This window comes from Brassica napus, chromosome C3 (assembly GCF_020379485.1).
Source record: "Brassica napus cultivar Da-Ae chromosome C3, Da-Ae, whole genome shotgun sequence".
Classification (NCBI taxonomy): Eukaryota; Viridiplantae; Streptophyta; class Magnoliopsida; order Brassicales; family Brassicaceae; genus Brassica; species Brassica napus.
The window spans coordinates 60,663,789-60,690,645 of NC_063446.1; the positions used below are offsets into that span (position 1 = coordinate 60,663,789).

Sequence of the window (26,857 nt, forward strand, 5' to 3'; positions counted from 1 at the left end):
TCTATCCCAGCATTTAATCCAATGAACAAATTATAAAATACTTATTTATTACTAATTGGTACTTAAACCATTTATTAAAATTTTAATATTTATTATTATATATCATATTACCACAAATATTGAATTTAATAATTGAAATACTTATATATATTTCAAAATATTTATATTGACTATTAATTTCGAATTTTTCGGGTTACTCGTTCGGGTTCGGTTAATAACATTTTGGGTTCAGATAATTTTTGTACCACCCTACAAGACCCGTTCGGGTATTTTTACATTTCGGGTCGGATAACGGGTCGGGTTTTTCGGTTCGGAGTTCGGGTTCCGGATTTTATGCTCAGGCCTACTTTTAGTATTAAGAATAATTTTTGAAAAGTTCAGTTGCAAAATAATACTCTATAATAATTGCTAGGTTTTGAAGTAATTAAGACCCAAAATGATTAGAGAAAGAGTAAAGAGACCAAAAGCAAGAAAGAATTTCACAGTAGATTCCTAGCCTTGTGTTCCACGAACAGATGTGTCATATACGCTCAAATCCTGGAAGGGACTCCTGGTTGAAAGGCATATCATCAATTGTTTTGTTTTCTGTCTGATAAGAATTGTTATTAAATGACTTTTATTAATTTGATAAACAAGATTGCCTTTTTTTAATTTGATTAAATTTAAAATTAGGGAAACAATAATACAACTGATACATCAATAGTACATATGTATCATGGTTTTTATGAGTTTTCGACTATGAAATAAATTTGATTTTTGAGTATTTTAAGTATGTTTCAAAATTTTATGAGTCATTATAGGTTTAGATACGTTTTTGACAAAATTGGAGTTTTAAAGCATTTTGGAGAGTAGGGAGAATTAGAACCGAAAAAAGCAAGTCAGACTCGATTTTTGGACTTGGTGTCGATCAACACCACCCATTAGTGTATGTCGACAACCATCAAGATCAAACGTTCCCATGAGTTTTTATCAATTTTCACTAGTTGAAGATTGGCCCAAAATTTTCCACTATCTGCAACCAAATGTTTGACGTGTTTTAGACTTATATCTATTATTCAAGCCATTATTTAGGCTAAGCTTTATTTTATATTAGACTTGGTTGTTTTAGAGTTTTTGCAGAGACAAATCAATACTTAGTAAAGCGAAGATTTCAAATTCCTTTATCTCCCTTATTGATTTCTTATTGCAGTTTATTCAAATAATAATTTTTGTTTCATTGATCATGTTTGAGTAATCTGATTGTTAGATTTAAGGTTTCTTCAAGGATTAAAAAATGAATTGTTAGATTGATAGGATAATATTTGTTCATTCTTTGTGGAGAAGTCATCTTGGACCTATGGAGAAATGCAGCAAAAGATACTTCACTCCGGGGCATAAGAGTGGCTTCGCCATCAATCGTATGCTATTTGCAGATGACACGATGTTCTTCGATGCTGCCTCACCTGCCGGTTGTGAAGCCTTATGCAGTATTCTATTGAATTACGAGAAAGCTTCTGGACTGAAGATAAATACTCCCAAGTCCTCAATCACTTTCTGTGCAACAGCAACATAATCTATGAGACAAGCAACGAAGACCTCACTGGATATTGCTAAGGAAGGGGGATTAGGAAAATACTTAGGCCTTTCTGAACATTTCGGAAGAAGTCGAAAGAATCTAAAATTGCGTTGTTAGCTGGTAAACCCGGTTCCTCTCCAAGGCAGGCAAGCTCACTATGGTTCAAGCAATCCTCTCAGCAATCCCTACCTATACAATGTCATGTTTACTCCTCCCAGTTAGTCTCTGTAAATTGAAAAATACAATATCTCCTAACGAGGTTTTGGTGGGATGGACCTGACAACAAAAGAAAGATGAGCTGAGTGGCATGGAATAAATTAACTAAACCTAAAGCATGAGGTGGTTTGGGACTCAGGGACATTCAACTATTAAACTGAGCTCTACTGGCCAAGCTAGCATGGGGGATCCTTACACAACCAGAGAGCCTACTAGCTCGGGTTCTACACTGCAGAAGCAATCATTTCTAGAAACCTCTGCCCCATCCAGCTGCTCTCATGGATGACATGGAATCCAACATGGTCGCGACCTATTAAAACAAAATCTAGGGAAGGCTATTGGTAATAAACTCACTACTCGAGTGTGGCAAGATTCTTGGATTACTCTAGACAGACATAATAAACCCTTTGGACCCATAAGAGAAGAAGCGTTGGACCTACGAGTAGTGGATTCTCCTAAATACTGATGTGAAGTGGAATACAAAAAGAATTTAGGAGATCATTCCTGAGTTTGCTCCGGAGATTCAATGCCTAAAGCCAAGCCAAAAGGGAGAAGAGTACATATACATTTGGCAACCTTCTAAGTCAGGCATCTGTGCTACCAAATCAGGTTACTTCTCTGCTTCAATGGGATCACAAGTGATGACCCCATCCATCTCGGAGGACACTTTCAACTGGAGAAGAGACGTCTGGTCAGGCTCATTTTCACCAAAAAAATGAAAGTCTTTCTCTGGTCAATCCTACAAGACGCGTTACCACTGGGTGAGAACTTGCAGAAAAGACGCATTATGACATGGATCAATTGCACTAGATGCAATGAAAGAGAAACATCAGCCCATATTTTCTTTACATGTTATTTTGCTTGCGAAGTGTGGCAGAACATTCTGATATCTCAGTCAGTTCACATAGCTGTAGACTCGAATGAAGATTTTGAAAAGATCATGCTCTTATTTTGGAACTCGGTCTGTTTCCATCCCTCTGGTATTGTATACAAGGTGCTCCCATGGATCTTCTGGCCCTTATGGCGAGATCGTAACCTTCTCATCTTCGAGAACAGAAGTCTCTCATCTGAAGAAGATTCAACCAAAATATTAGCTCTAGCCAGAGAGTGGAGATGGGAAAATAAACAAAAGCTGATCAAGAACAAACCTTTACCTGATTTAAGCAGAGAAAGATCACTCGGACAAGCGACTGAACCAGAGGTCGTCTGCAAATCACACGCATCATGGGACAAGACACTCAAAGAGTTGGATTGGCTTGGATTTTCTCAGGAATCGACACTAGTGAGACTCGACAAGGATACACAACCGTGGATTTTGCAAACTCCCCACTCATGGCAGACGCACTAGCGCTGAGAACGTCTCGCATCAAGGCAGCAACACTTGGGCATATGAACCTCAAGATGGCCTCCGACAAATCAATCGCTCATTCGAGCTATCAACGGAAACATGCAGACAAACGAGATCTTTGTTATCCTCTGGGACATTCAACAGATCTCGTCTTCTTTCACCGACGTTTCTTTCTCCTTCATCCCTCGAAACCAGAATCGAGAGGCTGATAATTTAGCAAAACAGGCCTTAGCCCAGTCTTTAACTCTTTCTATTATAATGAACTCTTAACTTGTGGGTCGACCCAGTCTTTTAATGAAGCATTTTCTTGACAAAAAGAAAAGATTCAATTTTATGTTAATTCTAAATTAACAACACAAAATCTAGATCTTAGAATAATTGATAGATGCAAAAGTATTATTGATTTTCTGGCTTAGTTTTAGATGAGAAAAATAACTATCTGCAACGAAATTTGGTTTAGAGATTTTGTGAATTTATCAAATCTGTGCTTAATGTTAAATTTGCAAAGAAATTTGAAATTATAATATTTAAACATAGATAATGTTGATTGATTTGAATGTTACGATTTGAGTTTAAAAACTGTTCTTAATAAATCCTTACCAATTTCTTTAATCTGTAAATATGATTTATTTGAAAACTTTATTGAGTCTAACGCTTTTCTCTATCTAAACTTACAACCAGCTGCGGATCTACGTATAACAAGAAGGGGCAGTTGCCATCACATTAATATAAAATCAAACTAAAGTGCATTAAGGAAACATTAAATTACGTAGCTTAGTTGGTTTAAAGTCTACCTTTGCCCCCACTGAACATGGGTTCCAACCTCTAATTTCTTTTAATATTTTTGATTTTCTTGCTTTCCATGTCTTACATTTATTATTTTCTTCAGATTATCAAGTAAAAAAAAAATTTATCTATTACTTAATTATTTTTACGCCTCCACTTAAAATATTTTCTAGATCCGCCGATACTTACCCGACAGTTTTAATTTTTTTTCCCGTTATATTCACTTATGTTTAGCTTAATTCAACTACCGTTATCGTTTCATCATATTCTCTTATGTTTAGTACGTGCACATGCTTGCCTCCTTGTCGTGACGTGTCAACAAATTTTGTTATTTCTCTTTTATAAAGACTTCTAATTAAAATCCAGAAAGAAAAAAAGGGCAAGAGTTTTTTGCAAAATTGACCTAAAACTCAAAGTTAAATACAAAATTAACTTCCATTTTTTTTGGAAATTATTTTTGTCATATTCACCCCACAAGTTCATATAATTCACGAAAATGTCATCAAATTTTTCTATCTTTTAATTTTCGAAAATGACATTTTTACTCTCTCCGCCTCATCATCTTCAAGTAATTACAAGTTTGTCATTGTCATCAATACCCCAACCACCATGAATAACCAATTTGATGCTCTTAATGCTCCCAAAATCGATTTACCCTTCTTCTTTCTCCATTCTTATGAACTAAATACAACATATCTCTCAATTTCTCTCCACATTCAGCTAAAAAACCCCAAGATTTTGATTCTACATTTTTTATGGTTCATAGAGTCATAGAAGCTAAATATTTTGAGTGGGTCACTTTCGTTTGAGATTCTGTGTGCTTGGAGAAGCCTTATGTGTGCTAAGGAAGTTATCTCACCAATTTAAGGTATGAAATCGAGTTTTTTTCCAGATATGTTTGTCCAGACGACTTACCCGGAAGTCGTATGGTCAATGCAGAGGTTATTTTTGCAATTGTTTTTGAAATATGTTTTCAGAGACGACTGAAATATAAGTCGTCTGCTTTTGTTTGGTTACAAAAAAATCTCCAAAGAACCTAGACGACTTACATTTCAGTCGTCATAGGTTAATTTTACATTTGACTGGATTATTTCAGAAGTTTGACTTTCCTGGACGACTTACATTTCAGTATTTAATTATATATAGACGACTTACAATTCAGTCGTCCGTCCGACGACTTACATGTAAGTCGTCCAAAATTTTATTCCGAGATTCTAGTCAAACCTCGTAAATCCTGGACGACTGAATTGTAAGTCGGCTATATATAATTAAATATTGAAGTTTTATTTTTCAATTGCAAAACTAACCTATGACGACTTAATTGTAAGTCGTCGAGTTTTAATAAATTATTGATATTTCAATTTTTCACCAGATGACTGAAATGTAAGTCGTCCAAGAAAGTCAAACTTCTGAAATAATCCAATCAAATGCAAAACTAACCTATGACGACTGAAATGTAAGTCGTCTAGCTTTTTTGGAGTTTTTTTTTAACCAAACAAAAGTAGACGACTTATTTTTCAGTCGTCTTAGATAACAGATTTCACAGTCAATTGCAAAAATAACCTCTGCGTTGACCAGACGACTAATATTTTAGTCGTCTGGAAGACTTGGATTGAAGTAGTCCGCGTCGATCTTTAATAAACTTTTGTTTTCTTTGTTATATGTTTGCTAATGTGTTTTATTTTGACTTTTTCAGATGATGTGTCAGTTACATGCAGTGTATGGAGAATGGTTATTGAAAGATGGATGTTGAAATTTTGTGGTTGATCATTTCAAAGGAGCGAGAATGTTATTTTTGAGTGAAGGTTCGACACATGCTGATCTTGTTGCAATGGCTCAAGAAGATTATAGCCTGTACATGAACACAGAGTCTGTAGAGTTAACTTACTCATTACAACAGAGTCTTTGTAAAATTTTATTTGAAAAAATGACCTAAATGGACGACGTCTCTGGAAGTCTACTAGACGACCTCCGTGGATGTCGTCTGCGTCAATGTTTAATAAACTTACATTTTCTCTAAAACTATAAAGACTTTTTAACATTTTCTTGTTAATTCATGTTTATTAATGAATATTTGGGCTACTGAATGAAATTTTTAACTTAATTGGTGATATTTATGAGGTTACCAACATTCACGTTAATTAAAGTTTCTAACTGATCCGAGAAGACTTCCGTGGAAGTTTTCTACGCTAGTTTTTAAGTCTTCTACGTTAGTTTTTGAATAACTTGTATTTTTAAGAGTGATAAGTAACTTCAAGATATGTAAAACTACAATTTTTCAAAATATGTTTTCTCCCTTAGTTTTACTAAATTTGACTAAGTTTTTCAACACAAACTTATAAAAAATATGATATGCTTTGACTAGTTACTATTGTTTGTTTCCATCTCTTAAGTATTATTGTTATAGACACTAATGATGATTATTGTTATGAGTTGGAAGAAGGGTTAAAATGCTTCTTAAAATATTGTATCAGTATGAAGCTACCAACATTCTTGTTTATTAAGATGAGAAAAAGACCATTGGAGTTTATTATTGCATATGAGAGATCCAAAGATAAGAAAAAGGCTATTGAAGTCTATTATTTCATTGATTTGTAAATTTGTAAACACATTGTTCGCACATGTATTACATCTTGGGAAACATTATTACCGATTTTACAAAAAAAAATCACAACTAAAAGAGTAGACATGCAAATCACAAAACAGACCACAAACAAAACTATTATAGATCATTCCTCTACAAAGACAAGCTTGGACTCCACTTGATATGGAAGAAGACTTCCTCAGAAGAATTCCAGGAAGTCCAGACGACTGAAATGGAAGTCGTCTGGAAGACTTCCTGGAAGTCGTCAAGTGAATTATATTTTAGACGACTAACAGGTAAGTCGTCCCAGAAGTCTTCCAGATCTGAAAAACCTGCATATCAAATTCAGATCTGAAAACCTTGCATATCCAAAAACGTTCAAATGGCCTATAAACAGAGAAAATGAGTGGAAGATTAGATAAATCTACCTTTATAGAACACACAAAAATACATATCTAAAATTAATAGATCTACATTTAAATGAGTGGAAGATGAGTACCATCTGATTAAAAACCTGCAAAAAAGATAGATTAGTAAGAAAGATATGAGACAAAACTGAAAAATTCATATAAAGTTTGGTGTTTTCAAGTCAAGGAGATTAGAGAGAGGTTGAAGAGTTTTAGTTTAGGAAAAAAGTAAGAACTTTATACAACAAGAAGTTACCAAATGAAGAAAAATCAGACATAAAAACTTACCAAAATGCTCAGATCTATTATGAAAGAGAGAGTTCGTCAGAAGACTTCCAGGAAGTCCAGACGACTTCCAGGAAGTGCAGACGACTGAAATGGAAGTCGTCTGGAAGACTTCCTGGATGTCGTCTGGAAGACTTCCTGAAAGTCGTCTAGTGCATTATATTTTACACGACTAACAGGTAAATCTTCCCAGAAGTTTTTCAGATCTGAAAAACCTGCATATCCAAAAACGTTCAAATGGCTTAAAAACAGAGAAAATGAGTGGAAGATTAGATAAATTTACCTTTATAGAACACACAAAAATACATATCTAAAATTAATAGATTTACCTTTAAATGAGTGGAAGATGAGTACCATCTGATTAAAAACCTGCAAAAAAAGATGGATTAGTAAGAAAGACATGAGACAAAACTGAAAAATTCATATAAAGTTTGGTGTTTTCAAGTCAAAGAGATTAGAGAGAGGTTGAAGAGTTTTAGAATGATGAACATTATATTTTTGTTACAGACATTTGAGAGGAGAAGAGAGAATGTGTAAATTTTTCTTTATATAGGGAGACAAAAATTCCAATTAGGTTAAATATTTTAGATTCAGACGACTTCCTAGAGGACTTACTTGTAAGTCGTCCAGAAGACTTTAACATTTTTAGCGGGAAATTAAAATATTTTTAGCGGAAAACTAAAATAGAAGACTTCCCAGACGACTTACAAGTAAGTCGTCTGGTTTAAATTATTTAAGCGGGAAAATAATTTTTAAAAAATTTAGGCGGGAATATTTTGGACGACTTACATGTAAGTCGTCTGTTTTAATTTCTTCACCAGACGACTTCCATGGAAGTCGTCTAGACCCTAAACATAACCCTTAAACTTAATTAACTAACTAAACACTTCATAAAATCAAATTAAACTTCAAAAGTGTTTAGTATACACAAAAATAAACACGTATAGGTAAAAATTTAATTTTTCAAAAAAACATTCAAGCTTTCCAAAATCTAACCCTAAGAATACATACAATACTACAACATATGTTGTCAAACCCTAGACCAAATAATACCATGATTCACTACCTACACTCATCTATGTTGAAAACAATTCAATTTTGTTATATTTTAATTTATATCACTTAAAACTGTTTATAATTACATGTTTTTAATTTTTTGCTTATCAAAATATTTTTTAAAAAATTTATAAATTATTTTTAAGATCAGCTACACCAGAAGACTTACCTTGAAGTCGTCCAGACGACTTCCAACATTTTAGACGACTCAGACGACTTACTGGGGCTATATTCGTAAAAATGGCTTCTGTTTTTTTGTTTGGTCACAAGGAGCTGAGCTGTAATTTCACAAGACTTTTAGGTTAGTTTTGCATTTGATTCAAGTTTGGGTATAGGTTTGGGGTTAAAATCAAGTTGTGGGTTAGTTTTGACAAATTAATTTTGTTTCGAAACATGGATAGCAATTTAAAAAAAAAAATGTTTGAAAACATAGATTGCAATTTAAAAAAAAAACAAGTTGTTTGGAAACATGGATTGCAGTTAAAAAAAAGGTTTGTTTGAAAGATAGATTGCAGTTTAAAAAAAAAAATTTGTTTGGAAACATAGATTGCAACTTTAAAAATGAGGTTTGTTTGGAAACATAGACTGCAATTTAAAAAAAGAGGTTTGTTTGGAAATATAGATAGCAGTATATTAAGAAAAAAAATAATAGGCTTACATTTTTAAGAAAAACTTGAGAAACTATCTATTTGGTACCTAATCGGGTTCGGTTCAGGTCTGTTTGGATTTCGGGTTTCTGGGGTCAAAGATTTCAGCTCCATTCGATTATTTCTAAATTTCAGTTCGGGTTCGCTTCGGATTTTTGCGGATTCGGTTCGAGTTCGGGTAACCCATTTAAATTACTTTTCAAATTTTAAAATTCATTATATACTTTAAATTTCTCAAAAAATATAAGCAAAATAATATATTAAATATAAATTTGAATAACATATGTCAGAATACCTAAACTTAACATATAAATTAGTTTAGTTCAAATATTTGGTAGAGAATAAATAATTATTTTAAGTATTTTTGGTGTTTTAAGTATACTTTTACTATTTTAGATATTTACTATTGATTATTTGTATATATTTTCAAGTATTTAAAGCAGCCTAAAAGTATTATATATATTCTAGATTTTTTATACACATTAAATCTAAAAATAATTAATATATATCAGTATATAAATCTATTTCGGATACATTCGGGTACCCGAAATACTTCGTTTCGGATCGGATTCGGTTTCGATTCTCCAAAAACTAAAATTTTGAATAATTCGGATATTTAATCAATTTCGGTTCGGGTTTAGTACTACTGTTTCGGATCGGGATCGGTTCGGTTCTTCGGATTCGGCTATTTTGCCCAGCCCTTATATTATTGACATGAAAAACAGATAGAAACTTTGAAAAAATACATCCCCACGGGCGTGTGGATCAAAGTCTAGTTTCTATTAAAATAGGTCTTTCGGAGTATTTTTTTTTTTTAATTAAGCCATAGGCCAATGATTAAAGACACCTTAAATCAACAGAAGATTTTTTTTAAGGGGAATTGGGCTGTATAACCTTCCAACAAATTATAATTCATTGTATGCAAAAAGACATAGCTTGCAAATATGTATTGTGTCTTTTGTATAATAATGCCATTGTACCCTTGTATACAACCGGTGAAACTTGTAACTGTAAAAAGTAAAACGTGGTCTTTCATTACCCACACATCTTTTTGAATTGAATTTCTTCTCACCAAAAGAACAATCAATTGTTCTAAAGAAGAGACAACGATGAAGTCATAGACGGTGAGCACACACAACAACTCTTTCATTTTTTTTCATAAATAAATTGATTCTCACAATCATGATTTTATTTTCATACTCTGTTTTCGTTTCTGTTTTTGTTTTACAGATCCAGTGGTGAAAAAAAAGACAACGATGAAAGCGTAGACGGTGAGCACACACAACAACTCTTTCATTTTTTTCCCTTTCACAATCATGCTTTTGTTTCCATACTTTGTTTTTCGTTTCTGTTTTTGTTTTACAGATCTAGTGGTGAAGAACAAAGACGGCGAGTCGGTAAAAGCATCGTCGTGTCAGAAAAAAAAGAGAGGAGATGAAGACGATCTCTATATGGCGGTAAAAAATAATGATGGTGAACGAAATGAATGTGTATCGGCCTGTCTAAAAAAAAGAAGAATTGAAGAAGATGAACTCGCCTTCTATACTATATTCGGTGAAATGAATAATATAGTATATATTCTTAAGTATACCTATGTACGGTTACCATACTACTTGAGGCATATTTCTATACTACTCCTTAAAAATGTAATAATATGTCATGTTTTTAAATTTGATAGGTCTCTTCTTTGTCATTTTGTGTGATTGATTGTAATATGAAATTCATTTTTCGAATGTTAGATAAATTTGATTATTTGGAACATTCGTTTACGATACTATTTAGACTATATGGAATATAAGATATACAACATGCTAACCAAGTAAATGTGATTTCAAGTGTTTAATATTGGAAAACAATTTATATATTGTATTTGAGTTTATAGGTTCATGTCTAAGGTTTAGATTTACTAAGTAAAAGTTTGGGTATAGTAAACCATATTATATATGTTCTATTTGGGTTTATGCTTCCTTGATTAGGGTTTAGCTTAATATATTTATTTATGTTTAGGGTTTAGTAATTAGGATTTAGAGTTTAGAGTTTAATATTTTGTATAGTTTATTATTACATAATATTGTGCACTATTTTAAGATTTTAATATTTGGGTTAGGGTTCAAATTTGGGTTTAGGGTTTAATATTTGGATTTAGGGTTTAGTGATTCTGGGTTTAGGGTTTAGTAATTGGAAGGTGGGTGTTGAGGTTGAGGTCAACATAACTTCTTACATGCAAGCATATACAGTTCATAATTTCACCAGTATGTACTATACTATTGATTTTGTTCCATTTTATCTGAGTTTAGGGTTTATATTTGTATTTAAAATTTATATTTAGGTTTATAATTTAGTGATTAGGGTTTAGGGTTTAGTATTTGGAAAGTGGGGGTTGAGATTGGGGCCATCATTAATTTCTTACATGCAAGTTTAGACATTTCATAATTTCGTAAATAGGTGCTATACTATTTATTTTATTTCATTCTATTTAGGTTTAGAGTTTATATTTGGATTTAAGATTTATATTTTGGTTTTGCTTTAGTGAATAGGGTCTACGATTTAGTATTTAGGGTTAGGGTTTAAATTTGAGTTTAGGGTTTACTGATTTTGGGTTTAGGGTTTAGTAATTGGAAGGTGGAGGTTGAGGTTGGGGTCAACATAACTTATTTCATGCAAGCATATATATTTCATAATTTCACCAATATGTACTATACCTTTGATTTTGTTCTATTCTATCTGAGTTTATGGTTTATATTTGTATTTAAGATTTATATTTGGGTTTAAGATTTAGTGATTAGGGTTTAGGGTTTAGTATTTAGTATTTGGAAGGTGGGAGTTGAAATTGGGGCCATCATTAACTTCTTACGTACAATCCTAAACATTTCATAATTTCGTAAATATGTACTATTTACTTTATTTCATTATGTTTAGGTTTAGAGTTTATATTTAGATTTAGGATTTATATTTTGATTTTGGCTTTAGTGTATAACATTTAGGATTTAGTATTTAGGGGTTGTGGATGTGATTGTGATATGCTTTAATATCTAGAGTAGAAATGGAATTGATGTTTTATATTATTTTGTTAATATGAAGTAAATAGAATACCATTTATTGCAGGAATGTTTTATTTTTGTCCACTTATTTATTGAACACAGTGAAAGTGAAACGTATGCGGTTATTTAATACGTAACGTGGAATGTGTATCTTCCCTTTTAAGATAATAGTTCGTGGTAAATAATGGTCGTACATGTTGTTGTCAATATCATCTCACCATCTCTTCTTTACCGGTTACTTGTAAGTCCAAGAAGTAAAACCGGCTCAGATCAAGCTAAATTGTTAGATACTTATTTCTGTCAGAATCAATGTTCTGCACTTTAACTTTCATTCCAAACTTAGTCATTTCACAAATTCACCCTTTTTTGAACTTCATGTGTTCGAAAGCCTGTGTATAGTCTTTGATTAACTTAGCCCCAAACCCGAATATGACTTGAAGACTCCTTAAATCAACAAAAGTTCTTTTCCCCGACAATTTTAGTTAAATAATTTGCGTTCAAAAAACAAAAGAGAGCATTTAACCATTAGAAATCCATTGAAATGAGCAAACGTAGATTTCCATTCATACGAGTTACATTTCATATATAGCTTCAGAAACCTTATGAGTGGGCCTGAAATTTATTCATAATGGGCCGAGAACTACACAAGGCCCATAAAGGTTCTTTCTTACGCATCGCCATCCCCGGAGTCTCCGTCATGTCGACCATCTCACCATTGACTTTTTCCCAGTCAAAGCACTGTATCAACGATCCTAACGCCAACGTCACGATCCTCTGCCCTAAACCGACGCCTGGACACGCTCTCCGTCCATTGCCAAATGGCATTAGCTTATGAACGTCTTCTCCTCCTTCTCCGATGTTAAACCGTTCCGGTTTGAACTTCTCTGGTTCGTTCCAGAGACTTGGATCTCTGTGTATAGCCCACGCGTTCACCATCACCATCGTTCCACGTGGAACGTCGTACCCTCCGACTTTGATATCCTCTGTCGTCGATCTTGGCACTAAGAGCGGCGCAGCAGGGTATAGCCGGAATGTTTCGGACAGTATGTTCTGAAGGTAAGGCAAGTTTACTAGGTCTGGTTCGTCGATCAAACGTTCTTGTCCAATTTTCTCGTCGATCTCTTGTTTTGCCTTTTCCAGTGACTCTGGATGGTTTAGCAAACACGCCATCGCCCATTCTAGGGTTACGGCAGAGGTATCTGTTCCGGCGATCATCATGCCCTATTTCACGCATAATTAACAGAAATATATATAAATACTTGTTAAGTATATATATACAGCTTAAGTAACTATAAATATTAACATGACTAGCCAGAACGCAACAGCCGTCTTCACAACAACATGACTACATCTCCGCAGATCGTTAACATGACTAGTTGATCCGTAAGACTATCGTAGATAGCAAGGAAATAACGCAAGAAGTTTCTGAATCTTTTGCAATTGTGGCTAAAATGCTTCTAGTTGTATGTTGGGGATCCTAATTCCCAATAAGTAAGCTTCTTTGTTGTTTATATTCATTTTTGGCAATAAAAGGTTCAATCGAACTACCTCTTTGGAAGAGTGGTCCTGAGCATAGTGAAGTGAAACATAGGATTAGGGCCCCAAAATTTTTTAAAAAAAAATTACACTGAAAAAAATCCCAAAATCATAAATAAAAATATTTTTGTTAAAACCTTATTAAAATGTTTATGGCCCTCAACATTTTAGAGACACTCATGCCTCTTTGAACATGTACAAAAATTAAAAACGTTTCATTTTATAATAATTCACAGATTATTTTAAAAAAATTACAATAAAGTAATAAAGGTTTTTACAGTTTCAAAGTCTAAAACCTACAAGTATATTAGATCGTTAAAATTTGGAGATCAAAACAAATGTCTTATGACGCTATACCTGAGCCGTCTATATATTATTGAAATTACACCAAAAGGTTGATTTGAAAAAAGATTCGTTGCCACTTAATGAATACGTGTGAGACATAATGATTTAAAAACCAAGTACTAACACACAAAGAATAAGTGACATCAGTGCAATATTCGTTATTGTATGATTTGAGTGTACTAGAGATTCGTTAGCACTTACAAGCATCAAGCCTTTGATAGTGACGTCGGTGTAATAGTCTGGCTCTTGTTCTTGAAGAGAGAGCAAATGGTTAACCATGGTGTTACCGTCTTTGTCTCTTCTGCACTCATCAAGCAACCGCTGCAAGATCTCATCCATGGCTTCTCCAACAGCTTTCACTTTCTTCTCAAAGCTCCCTCCCAATACTTTCAAGAATTGTAAGTAATCTCCAGGGTGCCTCGCGCCGCTACAGTCGTTAACATCGGCGACAAGTTTCTTGAAAAGATTCGCTTCTTCCTCATTATGGACTTCGTCTCCGTAATATCTCTTGCCCGTGACCATCCTCACGATGTTGTTGAACGTTAGGTCAGACAAGAGCGGCTCTAGCTCGATCTCTTTGTTGACCTCACGTGAGAGTCTCGTGAGCATGCGGCGTATTTCGTCTTTACGTATATAGAGGAAGTTGGTGAGACGGTTCGAGGAGAGGATTTCTAGGGAGCAGACACGGCGGAGGTTACGCCAGTGATCGCCGTAAGGAGCGGTGCCTACGGTTGTGTAGTTGTACGCAACGTATTTTGCGGTTAGGAAACAAGGCCGGTTTGAGACAAGGACGTCGTTTTGGCCCGTGAAGCATTCTGACGCGAGTGAGGAGGAGGAGATCACGACGGTGCGGCGGTAGCCAACTCGGAGGGAGAAGATTGGGCCGTAGGTCTTTGAGAGGCGGTGGAATAGACGGTGAACCGGCGGTTTGATGAGGAGGTGGTGGCCGAGGATGGGGAGAGCGTAAGGCGGAGAAGGAGGGAGGTTGAAACGTTGGTTTTTGGGTGAGAATATGAATTTGTAAGCCACGAAAAAGAGAGCTACAGGGAGAATAATCACATAGTAAAACATCTTTGATTATTTGTTTTTTTTTTTTTTTTTGCCTCTGATGAGTTTGTTGGTGATAGTGTCGTGGAAAAAATCAGACTGGTACACTTTATATAGAATAATTTTATCAGATTGGATCTTGTTCATGTATTTGTATTTTCCACGCTGTATATATTTATTCTAACGGGAATATTACGTAGGGTTTTTTTTTTCATTTTAATCGAAAAGGTGTTAAATCAGAGGCGATTACTATATATATGATGAGCATAGCACAAAAACCCAAATATATCTTAGGGTCGGCCTGGGCTACGCCCGGATTTTTTATTTAAATATTAATTATAATCATATATTTATGTTATTTTGATATATAAATATTATATAAATATAAGTAGCTAGATAATTATCAAATTATTTTTAATTATTTATTGTTTTATGTCTTATGAATTTTAATTAACCCAATTTCTTACGATAAAATTTTTCGTTGGTTTATTTATTGAATGAAACTTGTGTAGCTTAAAATCATGCATGCATTTAAGCTGAATCGAATCTAAATTAAACCGAAGTAAATCTGGTTATGTTCTGTCGTTTTTCTTTGAAACAAAAGGCTCAAAAGAAAAGACCCAATGGGAATAGAACACATTGCTTCCTGTCTATTTTCCTTTTAAGTTTAAAATATGTATCTCATATCTCACCAACACGCATGTCTGTGCGCGTGTATGGCACTTCCACTCATGTTAATTCCCAATAACTAATTAAAAAATGAAATAAAAACCTTTGATTGCTTATCTTATCTTCTTATGATTCGTTCGGAGCAATCTTTGCTTTGATAATATCTATATTTTTTGAAAAAAAAAACTATATTTCTCTCTTGATCGGGTCATAGTGGAATTGAGAAACCGATCTGATTTACTCGCCACCGCTTAAACTGTAGAATATTTTTATTAATTGGCTCGATTTTCTTTTTTAACCTCTTCAGTGTTGTTGCTCATCATCTTTTTCCCTCTGCCTCTTCATACTCTGCAAAACCCATCGCCAATAATTTTAAACTCTTGAATGTTATTGAGTTACCGGAGGTGGCGGCGAAATGAACCGTCACCGTTGATATCGCCTCCAACCAAGGCAAAGTCAGTAGCATCCAGAAACTCACGGTACGCTCCTTATTTTCATTCTCGTTTCAAAAGTTTCAGTCTTTACATATGTTTTCATTATAGTGGCTATCTCTCTGTATTTGGGCTATATCACGGTGTGAACAAAAAATTCACTAAACCGTAAACAATTATGAAACGCAGCAGCCCACATCAAAAGTTAATCAAACGATGAGTTTTAGACAATGAAGACAGGTGTCACACTCACAATCAACGACTTTATGACGTGGCACAACAGGAGGGAGGCAAACATTTTTTTATGTATATAAATATGTATATAATATATCCTATGATAACATCAAAACAAGTTTTATGTACAAACACGACATAAACCATAAAAAAAGCATATATATCAATCTCAATGGTTTATCCATATGGTTTGCAACTCAATAGCTACTTGAAGCTTAGTATTTGATTTTAAGAAAAAAATCAATCCCAATGTAACACAAAGTGTAAAACATCTTTTGTTAATTTAATATTCTTTTAGAAAAATCATATATATCATTTATTTGGATTGTAAAAACTTGTTTACTTTTAAATTTTTTTTTAGAAAAAGGTTTTAAATTGATAAAACAATTTTTTTTTGATAAACCCTATCGGCTGATCCGGTCGGCCTCGGGAAGAACACACTTAGTGTTACAGAGTGGACTGGCTACCACACTGCCTGATCCGAGTTTAGAATACATTCCGACTAATGCTAGGGGGTGAACCGATCATCTGTTACGATCCACCATGTAAACCATTTGGACCGTAGTCCAAGCCCAGACTAGCCAAGTGCTGATAATTTAGTTTCCACGGGGATATAAAACAATTTAAACATCTAGAAATAATTTATAAATACGTTGGACTAGGAGTATTAAAGGTTAAATAAATGCTGCAAATAAGAACAAATTTTAAACAATTTAAGAAAGATTTTACTACATTTTAGAAATTATTTACCAAATTTTACGAAAAGACTCCTAAAATTATAGGAAAATATTCCTAAAATTTTAATAAGAGGTGAAAGCTGTATACCAGAAGTCAGTTGCTTTCCATGTTATTTTTTAATTGCAAGAGGGAGGGGTTTTAAATTTTAAAGGATACTTTGGTTTTTAACTTTTAAAAATGGTACGATGTTACATAAACATAATAACTCTTTTGTTTTTTTTGTCTTGCTTTAATGTAAGTTAAGAAAGTTGGGTTTCTGCGTAAGAACAAAACTAATCAGTTTTGGGTTACGTATTTGAGGAAATCAAAATGTTGGAATAAGTACTTTTTATTGGACGTGCAATCGTGAATGAAGATTTTTTTTAATGAATGTAAAATTTATTAGAACAAAAACTTTTTACATCAGGTGCATCTGTGTTCCTTTAAACTTAAAGAATCAAAAAGTCTGATCTAAATAAAAGAACTATCCAACTTCTCCATAGTCTCTTGTATCCCAAGCCAAGTGAATGAAGATTATGGTAGTGAATAGTTACAATTCACAATTTTTAGGTTGTACGGTATTGGGAGAGAACAAAAAAATGCAAAACTACAAATGAATATTGTTTATGTTTTGCCAGTCAGCGTGGCTTTGATTGGTCTTATTTTTTTTGTTTGACTTAGATTGAGAAAATATTACGTCCAAAAGCATTTTTAAGTTTCTTTAACATAATAGAACAGTTCTCACTACTAAGATAGTTTTCTTTAACCAAAACCCACTTTCTGTTACAATCTGACTAAATAAGTGTCTACTACACTAACTAAATCTAAAAAAATATAATATACATTTTCTTAGTTAAAAGACAAAACAATGGGCCCCATATATTTTATTCTCCGTTTCTTCCTCTGAAGTTCTTTATTTTTTGTAAAATGAATATTAATTTTCCAGAACATTTTTTCCAGAAAATATGTTCATAATCAATATCTTTATTATCCAACCTATCTTTTGAGATGTGGAAGCTATATCTCTGATAGTAGTATAATCATGATGTATAAAAGCTCTCTCTCTCTCAATGAATACACCTCTACCTCAAACTCTAAGACAAGATTCAAAACTCTGGCACTGGTTATGAAGCTCCTGAATTGTCGTCACCGTGCCCCTTTTTGTCACAAACACCACTTGTGAGAAGCTTGATAGCAACAATGGCCAACTTTGACATTTGATGTTTGTCAGATCTTTTGAGTTTATACCTCTCGTAAAGTTTCGATCTTGAATCAAATTTTAATAATATTTGTTTGGCTACTTGGTATATTAACATACTTTTCCCAAAAATAATTACAACATGAGCAGATTCCCATATATAGTGTACATGTGAATATCGTTACAACAGTGTACATGTGGACATTGTTAAAACATGTATCTTTAAACACAGGAACACGTGGACACGTCGAACCAAGATCGTATCCAGGTGGTTACTCAATATACTCGTGTACATGAACATGATGTGCATAACAACAAAAATGCAACATGGAGTTTGTTTACTTTATTCGAATGAATCAAAATTTAACACGAATATGATGTACATCTCCAATTCTATCCGAAAGAATCAAAATTTACATAATTAAAACAATTTAGACTTTGCTTTGGATTATTCTGTGGCATAGATTTTGTGTACATATATTCACCATTTGAACATACATGTTGAAACTTGTAAATCTATGTTACAAATTCGTAAATGTCTAATTGAATGTTGCACCATGGTAAAATGTACATGTCGTTATTCGTAAACAAGTGTACATGTAGATATGTTTATTGTTGAGCTACTTGTAATATTTCAAAATGTGCATGTCGATATTGGTAAACAAGTGTACATGTGGATATTAAATCTTGGTGTATATGTGGATAATGTACACACACACAACCTCATGAACTTTACTTTATATGCTCCAGCATATAATTACGTTTTAACTAGTTTTTTAGATATAGAAAGTATTCAAATAAATAATACATCATAAAAAACCACATAATAATGAAAAGAATCTAACAAATGGGATATGAGTTATGTATCATTACTTCGATGTACACATAGATATTATTACTTCTATGTAAACATAGATATCATTTACAACTGTGTACACGGATATAGTTATCATTACTTCGATGTACACATATGTATCATTTACAACTATGTACACATATATATTTACAACTGTGTATACGAATATAGTTGATTTGACTCATTACTTCGATGTACACATAGATATCATTTACAATTGTGTACACAAATATAGTTATCATTGCTTCGATATACACACATATATCATTTACAACTATATAAATCTTTCCATGGAAAGATGAGTTATGTATCATTACTTCGATGTACATATAGATATCATTACCAACTGTGTACACGAATATAGTTACAACAGTGTACAAAATGATATCTTTACAACAATGTACACATCGATAAAGCCCACAATCACTATAGAACATGTCTTTAATGAGTGGCAATTTTGTAAATAACCTGTCATCTTCCTTTTAGGTTACAAAAAAACTCTTCAACTTTCTATTGGAGCCGCCATCAATTTTTTTTCACTTAATCATCATTTTCTTTGCTATTTTAACACAAAACTTACAAATCTTATTTAGATTAACCAAAAAATAATTAAAAAAACAAGATTTTTCAACAAATCAAATTTTTAACTGATTTTAACCAACACTTTTTTGTCCATGTCCGCCAAGTGTTTATTCCTTGATTTCCGGCCACCACCGCCGCGTTTTCGAACACAGGTAAGAAAGTTACGACACGGTGACAATATGGACGACTAGATCTTGTCTCCGGTGAGAACTTGCCGACTGTCTCGTATGACTCTTCACAAAAGAGAATGACGAACAACATGGTTTCCTTCTTTTGCCATTAAAAGCCTATTTATCCTCTTCATCTTCTTCATCCTGTTGTGCCGTTAAAATCATTGTTTTCCAGATTTTCTATTGGGATTTCTCTACCATTAAAAGTTATTTATCTTTTAGAGAGAGAGAAAGAAAAACAAAATTAAAAATTGTGGGGTTCATTTAGTTTCAAGAAAGAACGTAGTTAGCTTGTAGTTGTGAAAAACTATCCTAATAGCACAAACTGTTCTATGATGTTATAAAAACTCATAAACTATTCTATAGTGAAAATAACTCTTAGTTTGATTGGTCTTTCTGGTTTCAGGGTTTTGCCAGTCAGGGCTGGCTTTGATTGGTCTTATTTTTTTTGTTTGACTTAGTTTGATCAGATCTATCTCTTCAAAAGTCCAGAGTAACAGGTTTGAGGGTTTTTGTCAGTTTCAGCTACTACTTTCTAACACTTGTCCATCCCTTTTACTTATCTCTGCATTTTACATCTTTAGGTCAAAAACCTTGGTTTTTCTTTTTCATACATCATATTCGTTTGCATGTTACGGTGACATGTGACAAATCGCATGTCACTGTTTATTGTTCACTTTCTGTCACTGTGCTCCATAACTCCGAACGATATATTTTTTTTTTGACAAAGCCATAACTCCGAGCAATATACTAATACTGAATCAAACAAAAAGTCGTCATGATCTCATTATTATTCGCTGGAGAAGGATATTTTTATTTGAAAAATACTGGTTTTAATCATATAATATAAACCTCGATTACCAACTGTGAACTTGATGTTAGAATATGCTAATATATGTAGAATTGTTTTAAAAATAATTTGGAGTTTGAATCTGGCTAAGAATTTATGTGTGTGGAGAAGTTTCATATCAATCCTAGCTCATGAATCTCGTGGTTGCGTTTGATCAATGAAACTCGTGCTACTTATTTTAACTTCAGTGCGATTAACGCATAATATTATTATATAGAAAATAAGCAAGATACGATCTCGTATCAAGACCTACGAGATCTTTAATTATCCGTCACACTATCAAACTTAATAGGATTTATCGCCCGCTAGAAGTTACAACTGTAATATGCAGTGTTTTGAAACCAGACCCCAGTGCGGTCGAACTGCTAAAGCCAGTATGTAATCCGGTTTGGATTTTTGGAAAAAAAAAATTAATTTAAAAATCTGATAAAATCCACAAAAGAATGTTAAAATCCGGAAGCCGGCTACCGATGAACCAATGGTTGAACCATTACGTAACTTTTAATTTATTTTTTTGAATTTTTCAGTTATATTGTTAGAATCTGTTTTGAATTCTAATTAAGAAGTTAAACTTTTAGTTTTTTCAAAAATAAAAAGGTCATATGATCATGTGGATTGTGAATCTATTAACAAAACTAGTTGATGTGATTTAGCATTATTTATTTTTGTTATCGATAATTTATTACAATTTTATGTTTTACTTTTGGTTTATTTTGGATTTAAAGTTTAATTTAACTATTCACATTAGACATTTGGATACTTATAGATTTTAAGTCTTGGTATATTTTTATTCGATGTCATAACTCGTAACTTATTACAAAATTGTTAAATAGTCTTTTTTAAAAATATATTTTGTTTGTGAAATGAAATAAAAATAAAGAAATTAAATTTAAGTATTTTCAACTGTTTTTTACAACATAAGACATTTCTTATATTTTTCAATAGATAATACATTATTATATAACCAAATCAATTAATTTATTAATATGTGGTTCGTCCACGGTCGATCCAATAACTTGGTGATCCGATAAGTTATCCGATTTGGTGTCCCGATCGGGTTTCAAAATACTGGTAATATATGTCCAGCAGTGCAATAACCACAAAGTTGCAACTTGGAAAAAAAATCATGAAAAATTATAAATTACAAGAATATTCATTCAGTTAATATATATTATTATGTTTTTCAGTTAATATATAAAGAATTTTTTTTTGATAGAATTGTTTTTTGATGTCAAAAAAAAAGAATTGTTTATTGATTTCCAAGTTAACTCTTTAAAATATGGCTGTGTTAAAAATGTTTGGAAAATACTCAATGAGATGATACGAGTGACTGTGCTCCAAAACTCCGAACGATATATTTTTTTTTTGACAAAGCCATAACTCCGAGCAATATACTAATACTGAATCAAACAAAAAGTCGTCGTGATCTCATTATTATTCGGCTGGAGAAGGATATTTTTATTTGAAAAATATTGGTTTTAATCATATAATATAAACCTCGATTACCAACTGTGATCTTGATGTTACAATATGCTAATATATGTAGAATTGTTTTAAAAATAATTTGGTTATTTACATTTATTTTTTCAGTTTCCATAGACAGTGATTTAAAATTTAGATTGAATCGGTTGAACCGAGAATTGATGGCCTCTCCGTTTGAATTTTAACATACATTGACTATTAAAAAAAGACTCGGCAAACTATTAGAAATCAATCATCATTCAGACCTGTTAAAAATCAGCTTTTGGGATACTGGATGACTCAGGAATCAGGTCAGTCTGCAACAATTCGAAGTATGCTCCAATTAAGACCAGTTTTAAAAGAGTATATGTACTGCCATATTGGAAATGGAGAGAATGCTGCTTTCTGGTTCGATAATTGGACCAGTAATGGACCGTTATTTGAATTTGCAGGATAAGGAGGCCCGAGAGCAATGAGAGTTATAAAGGGAGCTAAAGTAATTGATGCCACACGTCAAGAGTCCTGGTTTTTGCCTCATGCTCGTTCAGATCAAATCCATATGATTCTGGCTGAGATAACTACCATACAACCGCCAAATGCTTCTCATGGCTCAGATCAATTTCTTTGGCGTAAATCAGATGGGGCTTTTGGACCGGTTTTCTCTTCTAAGGTAACGTGGAAATACTTCTGTGTACCCTCTCCAACTGTCTATTGGCATAAGGTGGTTTGGTTCAAAGAGTATATCCCTAGGAACTCATTTATGGCTTGGTTAGCTCAATTAAGGAGGATGCCAACCAGTGGCGGATCCAGAAACTTTTAAAATCGAGGGCAGAAATTAATTTTTTAAAATATTATTTTAACATATACATAATGAAAGTTAACTACAAATATTTTTATCTGATTCTTTAGCTAAGATAGCGAGATCCTTCTATAGAGACTTGTACTACATTGGTTGTTCTGTTCCGGTTTGGTTTTCCAGACAACCTCAAGCTTGAGTAATAGAACAGCCGTTTGAAGAAAAAAAAAACTACAAATGTTTTCGTTCTTAGTATTGCAAAAAATATATTGTGACTTTTAAAAGTATTTTAGATTTATCAACTAATTTTTTATTGCTACATTTGATTTTTTTATAATTATATTAGTCATTCCAATAATGAAAACAATTATTTCAATGAGTATATAAGTATAACTAAATTTAATCTAGTTATATAAACTATATATATGAAATTTATATTTTGAGGCATGATGAAATAGGTTATTAAACATAAATAGAAAGAAAATACTGGTCTTTAAAGTAAAATAAGTCACTGAAAATCACAATAATATATGGCAAACGTCTCTTTGAATTTTTCGACCATATATGGGACCCAGCATGAATATAAAATAAAATAAAAGAGCAAATTAGATTAAAGGAAAAAAAAACGGATGGAATGGGGTGCGATAACGGAAGCTTGAAAGCTGATGGGGCCTTGAAGCCACTGACCTAGATTAATATATTATGTCCTATGTAACTGAATCATTATATATTTAGTTGGGGGCACGTGCCCCCGTACATTACAAGGTGGATCCGCCCCTGATGCCAACAAGAGATAGAACGTACCTTTAGTCTGTGTACTCTGTTCTATCAGCAGTGAAACACATCACCATCTCTTCTTTGAGTGTGAATACTCTTCTACTCTATGGCAAGCTTTTGCATCTCAAATCTGGACCAACCTTGTAACACCCCCGAACCGTCATAGGCATAGGTCGACCCACCTCGTGCTTCTACATGTCAGGCTGCATGTACAGCTTCCATGCACGGCGACACCTCGAGCTTCTGGAGACACTCAGCTGCTTAGATGGTAGTTATCACGTCCTGACCATATACGTATAGACACCTCGAGCTTCTTGATCGGTTTACTCGATTTTTGACCCTTCCGGCAAATTTCTGACTCGCGATCAATCCCAAATATTTTTCCGCTCCCGTTTTGATGCTCTATATATTTTTAATAGACTCCAGATGAATTCTGATATCCTGTAAAAATATTTCCCGAGCATCCGGCTTCCTCGAAGAATTCCATAATACCGAAATTAGGGTTTTCGCCCAATTTCGGGTTTTTCCGTCGTGCTTTGATCATGTTGTGCTTTCTTCCCGTCGTGCTTAATTCTCGTCCTGCTTAATTCTCGTCATGCTTCCAATGTCTTCAAAATAATATTTTACTGATACGAAGATTTTCCGAGAAAACTTCGTGATGAAGAAACGTCGGTCTTCAAAAACGTCGAGCTTCTAAACCGTCGTGCTTCCAAAATTGTTATGCTTCCAAAACGTCCTTCACATCAATCTAAGACATCTTCTAACTATGGTCGAGCAACTTATTCGACTCATAGTTCACCCACGATCACTTCTTCGCCCACCTCGTACTTCAAAGCTTCTCGATCGATCCTTATCACCCGCGACTCGACCACCACAAAGATCCTCGACCATTCTTTTTTTTTTTTAACGGGTTTCTACATTCCCCCCCCCCCTAATAGAATTCGTCCTCGAATTCTTAGTTGCGCAATTGCTCATCTTCACGACATTCTCCACTCGTCTCCATATATCTTTACGCTGTCCACAATCGTTCCTTAAGTGTCCTCCTCAAGGCCTTCACAATCGTCTTCAGTTGAATGATCGCTAGATCATCTCATACTGTTGCTCTGCCATAACACTCTGATTCCCCATGATACGAACTTGTCCAGATTCCTCAAATCCTTCTCGATCTCCCTTTCCCCAAATACTGATGAAGTCCTTTCCCAACAATGTCTTGTTCCTCACCATATGTCCAGTCCATACCACAGCCCAGTTCTCTGTATTTGTCTCTCCTCTTTCGCTTCGGGTTTGGGTTTGGCCTCGAACTCCCTCCACTTTAAGGTTTTCATCCCTTAAAGTTCCAATCAACGAACACACTTACTCGCTGCAACTCAAAAGAACACTTCACACACAAGTTAGTAGACAACTAATCCCAATAGTCTACTAACAACAACCTAGCAATGCTAACCAAACAACCTAGCAATGCTAACTAGCAACCTAATAGTTCTAACCAAGCAACCTAGCAATTCTAGATTCCACTATCTCAATCCTAATTCCTAAAACCACAAATCATATCGCTGGACGTGACCGGTTTCCCTAATGACTTTTGTGACTCATTTTGACTCGTGAAAAAAAAATTCCAAAACCGATTAAATCATGAGTTCCAGAAGCATGGACGAAACCATGCTCTGATACCACCTCTGTAACACCCCAGAACCGTCCTAGGCATAGGTCGACCCACCTCGTGCTTCTACATGTCAGGCTGCATGTACAGCTTCCATGCACGGCGACACCTCGAGCTTCTGGAGACACTCAGCTTCTTAGATGGTAGTTATCACGTCCTGGCCATATACGTAGAGACACCTCGAGCTTCTTGGTCGGTTTACGCGATTTTTGACCCTTCCGGCAAATTTCTGACTCGCGATCAATCCCAAATATTTTTCCGCTCCCGTTCTGATGCTCTATATATTTTTAATAGACTCCAGATGAATTTTGATATCCTGTAAAAATATTTCCCGAGCCTCCGGCTTCCTCGAAGAATTTAATAATACCGAAATTAGGGTTTTCGCTCAATTTCGGGTTTTCCCGTCGTGCTTTGATCCTGTCGTGCTTTGATCCTGTCGTGCTTGCTTCCCGTCGTGCTTAACTCCCGTCCTGCTTAATTCTCATCATGCTTCCAATGTCTTCAAAATAATATTTTACTGATACGAAGATTTTCCGAGAAAACTTCGTGATGAAGAAACGTCGGTCTTCAAAAACATCGAGCTTCTAAACCGTCGTGCTTCGAAAACATCCTTCACATCAATCTAAGACATCTCCTAACTATGGTCGAGCAACTTATTCGACTCATAGTTCACCCACGATCACTTATTCGCCCACCTCGTACTTCAAAGCTTCTCGATCGATCCTTATCACCCGCGACTCGACCACCACAAAGATACTTGACCATTCTTTTTTTCTTTTTTTTTAACGGGTTTCTACAAACCCGCCTAGTGATTTGCATTCAGCAGCATCATGGATTCTCCAACTGTCTCAGCAGTCTAATGCCAATGCCATCCGCTTAATCAAGCTCATATTTCAGGCCTCTATCTACCTGATATGGAAAGAGAGGAATGCTCGTATCTTCACAGCGGTCTCTACTCCACCACGCATCATCCATCACGCCATGGACCGGCTTCTTCGGGATCGCCTTCTCTCTATCAAGGCTGCTCCTCCACCTGCTCAATCACCCCTCCAATTCTATCTCTCCAGCTACCGGCCTCCTTGAGTTGGCTAGTGACTGTGGTGTTATTTTGTTCTTGTGTTGTTAATCTTTTGAGTTGAGTTGTTGTTTCTTTCGTATGTAATAAGTTGCTTGCAACATTGTTAAAAATTCTAAAATGGTATAAATCTTAACATTTTACCAAAAAAATAAAATCAGCTTTTAAATTATTGTTCGTGAGTTCTAATATAGTCGAAGATTTTCTTATTTAGTCATATTAATATCGCAAAAGTCTACGAACATTTTATTCTTTTTGATTTGATTGAGGATCTTCAAAACTATTTTATCATATTCGACTTTAATAATTCATGTAACTCTTAACTAATTTTGTTGGTCAAGTTTGCTTTACCGTATGAATTTTAACGAATATACTGAAAAAGCAACAACTATAGCTAGAAATGTGTGATACAAGGGATTCTTCAAAAACATTTACACTAGATTATGTTTAATGACCACTTACAAATTTACCAACCCACTAGAACATGTGGATAATGTACACATCACCCAACCTCATGAACTTTACTTT

General features: G+C 34.0%; 1 protein-coding gene and 1 long non-coding RNA gene across 3 annotated transcripts; both read right to left on the reverse strand.

Moving 5' to 3' along the window:
• Positions 1-1,199: 1,199 nt before the first annotated feature.
• On the reverse strand, positions 1,200-3,428 carry LOC106391490. Of its 2 annotated transcripts, XR_002657241.2 has the most exons (5): positions 2,926-3,414; positions 2,621-2,838; positions 2,212-2,510; positions 1,616-1,744; positions 1,200-1,533 (listed from the first exon to the last, which is right to left on the reverse strand). It is a non-coding gene; the product is annotated as an uncharacterized LOC106391490 (long non-coding RNA). The 2 variants fall into 2 exon arrangements; XR_001278542.3 differs by having other exon boundaries at positions 1,616-2,510; positions 2,926-3,428.
• A 9,008-nt stretch (positions 3,429-12,436) lies between these two features.
• LOC106395191 (cytochrome P450 81F3-like) lies at positions 12,437-15,070 on the reverse strand. The gene is made up of 2 exons (XM_013835704.3): positions 14,008-15,070; positions 12,437-13,146 (listed from the first exon to the last, which is right to left on the reverse strand). Exons 1-2 carry the CDS (start codon positions 14,875-14,877, stop codon positions 12,526-12,528), a joined length of 1,491 nt encoding a protein of 496 aa, XP_013691158.1. The 5' UTR covers positions 14,878-15,070; the 3' UTR covers positions 12,437-12,525.
• Positions 15,071-26,857: the final 11,787 nt, after the last annotated feature.

Coding starts and splice junctions, on each gene's coding strand:
- LOC106395191 (XM_013835704.3), bottom strand. CDS start 14,877: ATGTTTTACTATGTGATTATTCTCCCTGTAGCTCTCTTTTTCGTGGCT. Junction 13,147..14,007: donor CTATCAAAGGCTTGATGCTT/GTAAGTGCTAAC, acceptor TGCGTGAAATAG/GGCATGATGATCGCCGGAAC.